Raw genomic sequence first — 9,401 nt, 5'->3', positions numbered from 1 at the left:
TATCTGACAAACACAAAGGACAAATTCCATGATGTGGGCTTTTAATCCATAGCAATTATAAACTCTTATCAGATAGGGATTGTATGGTTCTTGTACATAGGCAATTGCTAGGTCTTGTGAATTGATCAGTTCAGATGTGCTGATAAGATTGGTTTCTCTCTTGTTGATGTTCTTATAGAGAGCTTTAAGTTCAGGTCATTTACTTTTATGTGGAAAATGATTGCTGCAAACACCATAGTATAACTATGCTTTAGTTGCTGAAGAGATTACTTGAGGTAGATTCATCAATGGCCTACTATAGTTACAGCTATGAAGATGATTATCAAGGTGAGTACTATACTGGAGAGTACTCGATAACCCCTTATAATAGCAGCTATGATCCTTCCCCAGATCATGATTCAGTGGCTTATTCCAGCTACAACTACAATGAGCACCAAGTTCTTGCCTATGATCCACCTTCTTATTATGCTGCTTATGATCCTGTCTCAAGTTACTCAAGAACTGCTTACTCTGCATCTACTTTCAGTGAGCCTGTGTGTATTGAGTATGATCCGGGTCATTACTATAATGAACAGACGCGATTCATTGTCTCGTATAATGTCTCAGAGTTTAATGAGCCTGCGTACGAAGAATATGATCCAACTCCTTACGATGGTGGCTATGATCTCGCTGCAACTTATGGAAAACCTCTTCCTCACTCGGCCGAAACTTGCTATCCTCGTTCAACGCCGGATCCGAATGTCTCATCACTGAATGGTTTCTCTTATGGATCGATTATAGCACCTTATGGAAAAGATGAAGTCAATGAACCTGCTGCAAAACCGCAAAATGAAAGCAAACCAATTAGCCCTCCTGCTATTGAAGCAGCGCCGGTGCCCGTGCCCCTTGAACTTAGCAACGGCCGTGGAAATTCTCAAGAGAAGTTGCAGAAAGGTGAAGAAAGTGAGGAAAAAGGAGTTGATCATCCTGATCCCTCGCCTGGCTATGATACCGGAATTGCCAATGGATCATGTGGAGAATTTGGTTATGAGTATGGCATGCCAGGGCCACAAATTCCACCAGGTTATGGCTTGGAAGCAATGGACCTTTGTGAAAGTTTATTTGGTTACTGGCCTTGTCTATCTCGGTATGCTAGGAATGTCAATGACTGTCAAGAAGCTGCTGATTGTGGAAGCCGTGGGAATCAATGGAAAGGGACTGCTGATTATCTCTTCGGAAGCTCAAATCCTTATGGTGAAAGGGATGATGGAGGCAACAGCTACGGGAACGCTATATATGGCTATGAAAGGCATTATCAGGAGGAACCTCTCTCCTATCAGGTTAAGTATGTTGAAGATTCATGGTCATCGTAATCATGTCGGGCATTCGTCTGTATATATATCTTCTTGAATCATTCATCAATTCCGTCCAAAAAGGTGGCTACAAAAATGGGTCTTAAACAATGGACCTTGATGATTTGCAAAAGCATCATCATTGATCATCACATCTTCAAAATCCAACAGTGGAAAAGTTGAGGTTGCTGTATGCATTTTCTTTGCTGGCTTCTGTAATTATTGCTGTGGTGATTGCTGTTTAGGCATAGGCCAACCAATTTTCCATGGATCACGAGAATTGTTATAATGGAAGCATTCATCATTAGAAGTAATCGATGGAAGCATTCATCATCATAAGTAATAGATGGTTCGACACATAGTTGTCATTCCAGGATTTACTTACAAAAAGTTCTGGCTTGTTAGGTAATTGGCTTAATTTGTATTAAAACACAGTTTTTTTCTTTTTTTTCCCATTTGAATCAGATTAATCAATTCACTGAAAACTTGGCCGAATCAGTAGTTGTCTTTCTCACCCAACAACCTCCAAAAAAGAATTTCCAATTGAAATTTGGAGATTATACTGTTCATAGTTCAACCTACATGGTCTTAATTGACGAAAAACAACTAATATAATGATAAAATTGGCTAAATATTTTCAGAAGTGAATCATTTGTCGAATTGATACAAATACAAGGATTAAACTATAAGTTTTTCCACAAACCTTATTTGACATGCAAGGAAAAAGCATGGCAGACAAAAGATAACCTCGTAATATCCACCATGGTCTAAGCAGCAGTTTCTCTCCATCTCCTTCTTTTTCTTGGCATTGCTGGCCGTCTGCCAAGTGTAAGCTTTGAGGTTGGATTCTTCTGCCTCTTCTGTTGTCATGCACACCAAAAAACTCTTTGGTCTCAACCTCACTTGACCAGTTACCAAATTAGCTAACTCTGCATTTACCACATCACCCCTTCTTTTTTCTTTATTAGTTATGTTGCAATTCATCTCCTGCTTTGTTTTCTTGACCTATTTACCCTTCTAATGCCGTATATTAGCGTTAGTATAACAATTTAATCTGAATTCGAAAAATGTTAACTCATATAATCTGAATAAATAAGTTTGTTTTAGATAGTTATCTTATTTGATGAGTAATGAATAATAAAGTATAGATATTTAATAGAATATAGATATTATTAAACCGACTTGTAATTAAATAATATATATATAATTATATCTTTTATTAAATAATAAATAATCATTGGAGTTAATAAATATCCAAAACTTGATAAATAGAGTATAAATATTTAAATTTTTTATTTCATAATTAATAAGTATGATATAAATATAGAAAAATCCAACCCGAATATTTATTGCAATCTCTACTTAACATGTCTCCAATTATTATTTTACTAAATGAGAAAAATACTATGTCCATGTATTTCATTCCCAGATACTCACCATGTGTAGTTTTATTCTTTCCAAATTTTTTATCTAAACTAAAACTAAAATCATTATAGATATATTAATAAATAAAGAGAGTTGGATTTTTTTCTCTAATTTTATAATTATTATACAAAAAACTAAAACACTTGGGATTTTAATTGTAAAGCTGTTACTCTTCGTCCATACCCAAAACACTATGGATGGCACTATGTATTTTTTTATAATTCATTTCGATCCTCAACGTTTTATTTTATACGATTTGATCCTAATTGAAGGTCAATTACTTCTAATTTTTTAGTCAAGAGTGAAATTAAAAGAACGGAGACCAGAATGAAAAGGACGTCAAACATGGATAGCGTGCCAAAAGTTTTGGGAAAGATACACCTTGGTCCTCAAACTTTAAAAATAACACAAATTATACCATTTCGGTACCTTAATAGTTTCCAATTCAATTTAGGTACCAAAGTTCATTTTTGTTCTTTTTTAGTTCCTGGTTGAGGAGAGAGAAAAAAAATATTGTTGACACCGATTTAGGCCACAAAAATAGTCGATATTTGTGTCAAATGTTTACATTTGATGGAGGGTTCGTATTGGGTGTTTTTTTACCTTTAAAGTTCATAAAAAATATATTTTTTGATTTCGGGTTGATTTCAATTTTTAAGATGGTTTTTTGAGGCCATGGATAGATTTATCATAGTTCATAAGGTGTTTTGAGTCAAAATGGGTTGGAAAACATTAAATCCTGATTTTTTAGTCTCTATAAATGACTGAAATTTGAGCAGACACATCGTTTGCATCAGCTGATGACATGATGCAACAAAAAAGGAACCTAATTGCACAGGCATGTTAGGAAAGGCTTGCTTAGGCCTTAACAAAATAAAATGGGCTAGACCCAACAATATCTGGCTTTTTTTTTCTAATTTTTTTAATTAAAGCTTCTTTTTATATTTTTTAAATTTATATTGAGATTAATACTCATTCTTTCTTTTATTTTTATTTAGAGAGTCTCTTTTAAATGACAATTATTTTTTGGTTATGCATGTAGTTTTTGAAGAGGTTTTTATGATTCATCTATAATTTTTCTTAATCTTTTATATAGATGAACTTTATTTTTTAATATAATTTTTTTATTTAATATTTTTAATATGTGCAACCATGCATAATATTTTTCTCCTTCTATTTTATTCAATTAATTTAACGTGTGTGTCTATTTCTATTATTATTTGTTGAATAAAAAAATTTAGCCACACACAACTAAGTAAATGTCCCGTCTTACGAGATTAAATATCTTGATTTACACGTCTCTTGAGTTTTCCAGTTTTTTTTAGTTATTGTTTGTGATTTTTTTTATTTATTAACACATGTAGCTCTCAATTTATTTAATTATATGTAAGCATAGACTTTTTGATTTTTACTTAGAACTTTTGTAACTACAAAAATGCTTTGAAAAAGCCCATGTATAAAAATTTTTATTGAAAAAAATATCTAACTCGTGGCAAAACACGGGTCAAGTATTTAATTTAGACTAATATGGATCATATTAATAATGTATAACCCAGTCAAATTCAAACCTTTATAAAACTCCCTCAACACTATTAGGTTTTTCTACCACCGATAATATTTCTTTTATATTTTTATGTAAGCTAAAAATTATTATATCTAATAAAATTTAACAACTTAATGCATGTGTGTATGCATATATATGATAAAAATAATACTATTCTAACTGGGGTGCAAAAACTAAATCTTGTCCTATCTCTTATAGAGTAAGAGTATGCCTGTTTTTGCATTGATAAAGTATTTTTAATTTTTTTTGTTTTAAATAATTTTTTTTATGATTTTAAATAGTTTTATTGTGTTGATTCACAAATAAATTTTTAAAAATAAAAAAAATATTATTTTAATATATTTTTAAATAAAAAATATTTTAAAAAACAACGATGTAACAATCTTAAATATTACCTAAAACTCAAGTTGTTCTTCGAACCGAATCATAACGATAATAAAAAATTAAGGTCATTTAAGTAATTTCTTACAATTATCATTTATTAATCCACTAAAACTAGGTTTATCAATCAGGGGCAATTTGGACAACAGATTTTTCCAGGGCCTCAATTTGTACTGGTCCTGCGAACCCTTCACTCGCTCATCATCACCTCAAAGGCGCACTGCCCCGTAAAACACAAACTGAAACGAAAGTTCTGAAACCTTAAAAACCTCAAACAACATCCATCTATTTATCTGTCTGTGTCTCTGAAACTCTGTCCTTCAGGTATAGCCATAAACCTTAAACAATGTCTCTGACCCAAAAATCTTTCCTCCCTTTCTTTCTCTCGCTTATTTTCCTCCTCTCCACCATCACCACAACCACTTCCACTTTACAAAACCTCCTTCGAAGCCAAGGCTTACCAGGTGGTCTGTTTCCAAACAATGTCAAGTCCTACAATCTTGATCAAAATGGTCGCTTAGAAGTGCAGTTAGATGGTCCATGCATGACTAAGTATGAGGCAAGAGTGGTATTTGACAGCGTGGTTAGAGCTAATCTTAGTTATGGTGGACTTATGGGGCTGGAAGGACTTATTCAAGAAGAGCTTTTTCTTTGGTTTCCTGTTAAAGGTTTTTTAGTGAATGATCCATCTTCTGGGTTGATCTTGGTTGATATTGGTCTTGCTCATAAGCAGCTTTCTCGTTCTCTCTTTGAAGTTCCTCCTGTTTGCAAGCCTCGAGGTAATTAGTTGGTTAATTAATTAAACAATTTATCTTTGATTTCTCTTAATGGGTTTTGCTTAATTTATTTTAGTTTTGAGTGGATTGATTTTGATTCTGACGGGATTTGATTTTGAAGAATATTTTCCTTCCATTCTGCAGTTTTTGTCTCAATTTTTTTTATCATGATTTGGTGGCTCGAGGAGAAAGATGAAGAATAGTAAAAAAAAAATAAACAAATTATAACCCTCTAATTCTGGATCATTAAAAATGAAGTATACATTTAACTTAATGTAATCAAGCAATTAATTGTTCATTTAATGAAAAATAAAAGAGGAAAATATTTTATTTTTATACATGGGATTTTTTTTAGGGGGCAAAATGCAGCATTTTTGTTTATTTTGAAGGAATAAAAGAAAATTTTCATTATTATTCTTCTAAAAAACATTTTTTCAGATGAATATTGGGAATCAAAATTGAGAAATATTGTGAAATATTGCAGAGGCTGATCTGTTGGAGAATCTTGGAAGGAAGATGGGATTTCAAGCTCAGAGATGAGAGCAAATTCAACTCCATCAAATTGAGACAGAAGTTTTCCATTTTTGTTTCTTGTTTTTTTTTTTTTTTTGCCTGTATGGATGGATGTTATATAGAGGGCTGTAAAAAGAAAGAAGGAAACTTGGGGGATGAAATCAAGGAATCAAATGACAAACTTGCGGGATTTATAGAATCTTATCTGTTAAATATTTAATTATTAATGAAAAGATATTAAAGGATTGTGATAGTCTGTTGTCTTCCTATCTTTTGTTCAATTTGAAAGGAAAGGTTGTTGTCGACTGAAGAGAGGGAAGCCGATTGAATATATAGGTTAAATTTGGTGCCCTATATACCTAAATGCATTTACTTCTTCGTATGATAAGGAAGAAATCTTGCTTCGTTAATTCAGCCGGATATCCAGAGAATGTTTGGCAGTATGATTATAATTGCTTTTTAAATAATTTTTCGTGCTGAAATATATATTAATGATTTTTTTTAATTATTTTTAACATCAGCACATCAAAACGATCCAAAACATATTAAATTTTAACCAAAAAAAAAAACAATTTGGCATAAAAAAATTTTGACATCCCAAACAGTTTCATAGTCTGCTTCTCTCTCTCTTTAATTTTTTTTAATTTTTTAGGTAAATTTTAATTATTATCTTGAAATAAAAAAAATGAAACAATGTAGATTTATACATGTTTTCATGTACCTCTAGTTATGAAAATAAAATAATTCATTTAAAAACCATCTTAATTACAAATTAACAAATTCATTTTATATTTGAATTTTTCTAACCAAACACTTTTTTATTATTTATGTATCTATTTTTTTAATCATGAAATATTACCTAAACACAATCTTAATAAATTTTAAACTATAAAATTAGAGTATACGCTCTTCATTTATAGATTTCTACTTTATTATTTTTATTATTGATTTTATTTAAAACATGGCTATTCGGACAGTAGCCATAAAAAAGAAAACAAAAAAACTTACATTGAGATATAAGAAAAAAAACAGATAAAACAAATCAAAACATCAATAAATCCTATGTTGGATTGTCCGAAACTTAATACCATCTGCGCTGGTTAGAAAATCAAATCCCAAACATAGAAATTGATGATTATAGAACTCCAGCCATTAAAAAAAACAGTAAATAAACAAGCTAAAGCAGGAATCAAGATCTGCAATTCCCTCTTGAAAGAAGACAATATTATTCCAACATTTCTACTTTAAGATTTGGTATTTATTGAGAGTTTTAGAATAAAAAACCTAATTTTGATTTGGAATATGAACGGCAGCAATGAAAATTGAGTTACAGTATGGTGAATTTAAAATAGGTACAAGGTTTTGCCAGTTTATGGCAGAAAAGTAGGCATGGAGTTGTCGAATTTCAACAAATGAAATGATTGTTAAAGGAAAATAAATAATAAATACAATTAATTAATTAGAAGAACAATTGTCCTCGATCCAAGTGTGCTCTTGCTCTTATTTTTTTGTGATTATAAAGTGTTAACCAGCTTGGTTGAGCTAGAACTTCCAAAACCATTTCACATGCATAGGGCTAAAGAAATATTTTATTAATGCGAAATATTTTTATATTGAAATAAATTATATGGAGTCCATAACGTACGGTTGTTGCAGTCTTGTTTTGTCTTATATTTTGAACTTAGTGCCTTTGGGCTTTTTTGGATTGTTATTGCATTATTATGGTGGATTTTTGTTCTTGGTTTTCAATAAAATATGTTAGTGTTTGAGAACATGATGTATGTTTAAAAATTTTAATTTTTTTTTGTTAAAAAATAATTTTTTTATATATTTTGGATCGTTTTGATGCACTGATCTCAAAAATAATTTTTTTAAATAAAAAAAATATCATTTTGATTTATTTCAGCATAAAAAATACTTTGAAAAACACTTTGAAAAACAACTAAAACCACAGTCCCAAAGAGTCCTCTCAATCTTTACATTCTATATTCCTCTTCAGTCAAGTCTTTTCCTCATATTTTTATAATATATTTATTTGGGATCGGGGTAATTTTTAATTTTTATTTTTTTAGAAACACATTTACGTTGAAAAATTATTGAATTAATATTTTGTAGTCTTTTCGATAATTTTAAAATATTAATGTAAAAAATAAAAAAAATTATTCAAATATATTTTAAAAAGAAAAACATATTACTCCATAATATTAAACACATACTTAGTTTTTATTTCAAAATTTATTTAGCTTTGTTGCTGCATATGGTTACCGACAATGAAAGAACCATTTTAACAAAAATAAAATAAAAAACTTAAGTGATTGAGCCAAATCTTAAAAATATTTTTATATTATTCTTTTAAGACATCAACTCAAATAAAAAAAAAAGTAATCGTGTTCAAGCAGTAAATACTTACAATATATAAAAGAAATAAATATCAAGATGAGATATATAGAAACTTATATCCAAATCCATCAAAAAAAAATAAAAAATTCTCTCCTATTAAAAAATATTTTTTAAAATTTCTTAACCGCGACCTTAAACTTATTTTTTCATTAATTTAACTAGATAGAATAAATTTGATGATATGCAAAAACCACACTTGGTTGTTTCCCTTGCCCTCAATTTGGGTAACTAAACTAATTATAATTTTCGACATTCATAGAGATCAAATGCAGATTTAAATTTTATTTTCTTATAAATAGAACGAAGTTTTCATAAATAATAAAAAAAAAACAAAGCATTTTACTGCAGATAGATTGACAACATTCACATCATCATGGTATCAGGTTCTCAAAAGTTTCCAGGGAAACTTTTTCCAAAACCCTATACTTCAGTTTTTGCTGAATCTAACTACCCAATAGATACTTCCCGACTTCCAAATCCTTTAAAGATAGAGAATAATTCAGCTACCATGGAATTGATTTCGTCACAACTTAACTTTTGTTAAGATTTTTAAATAAAATAGATTTGAGAAATATATTAGACTCAAGATACTTGTGTTTGATAATTAACCAAGTTTAATATAACGTGAGTTTGACAAACATATTAGATTCTAAAAAATTAAACTGATCAGTCAATCAAATTCAAAAAAATATAGGTATGGAGAACATGCTAAATTCAAAAAACTTGAACTTGATAGTCAGTCAAGTCTAAAAAAACATGAATTTGGTGAACATGTCAGACCCAAAAAAATCAGACATTACCAAGTTCTAAGTTTATATGCATGATCTTGAATAATCTTTTACAATATAAGTATTAAGAACATGATAAACTGTCATGCCTCTCCTTCTAGAATAATCATTCATATTAAAGTAATGATTTTTCTATAATAATAGGTGCATAAAAAGTTTTTTTAAGAAACTTACTATTCTTACTATTTTATTAATGATATATAAAAAATGTTTGTCTTACTCT

At 29.9% G+C, this 9,401-nt stretch overlaps 2 protein-coding genes across 2 annotated transcripts; both read left to right on the top strand.

The window, feature by feature from the left end:
* LOC7495289 (uncharacterized) lies at positions 1-1,645 on the top strand. The gene has a single exon (XM_002316663.4). It carries the CDS (start codon positions 288-290, stop codon positions 1,350-1,352), a length of 1,065 nt encoding a protein of 354 aa, XP_002316699.2. The 5' UTR covers positions 1-287; the 3' UTR covers positions 1,353-1,645.
* Positions 1,646-4,866: 3,221 nt separating this feature from the next.
* Positions 4,867-6,243, top strand: LOC7497034 (uncharacterized). The gene is made up of 2 exons (XM_002316664.4): positions 4,867-5,480; positions 5,962-6,243. The coding sequence occupies exons 1-2, from the start codon at positions 5,048-5,050 to the stop codon at positions 6,015-6,017; spliced, it is 489 nt and encodes a 162-aa protein (XP_002316700.1). The 5' UTR covers positions 4,867-5,047; the 3' UTR covers positions 6,018-6,243.
* Positions 6,244-9,401: the final 3,158 nt, after the last annotated feature.

Source organism: Populus trichocarpa, chromosome 11, assembly GCF_000002775.5.
Source record: "Populus trichocarpa isolate Nisqually-1 chromosome 11, P.trichocarpa_v4.1, whole genome shotgun sequence".
Classification (NCBI taxonomy): domain Eukaryota; kingdom Viridiplantae; phylum Streptophyta; class Magnoliopsida; order Malpighiales; family Salicaceae; genus Populus; species Populus trichocarpa.
Note: the sequence above shows the minus strand (reverse complement) of the source record. Positions and strands in the feature narration are given on the sequence as shown.

Bases quoted from the DNA above. Each gene is read 5' to 3' on its own strand.
- LOC7495289 (XM_002316663.4), top strand. From the start codon at position 288: ATGGCCTACTATAGTTACAGCTATGAAGATGATTATCAAGGTGAGTAC.
- LOC7497034 (XM_002316664.4), top strand. From the start codon at position 5,048: ATGTCTCTGACCCAAAAATCTTTCCTCCCTTTCTTTCTCTCGCTTATT. The intron at 5,481-5,961 runs GTAATTAGTTGG...GAAATATTGCAG, and splicing joins TCCTGTTTGCAAGCCTCGAG to AGGCTGATCTGTTGGAGAAT.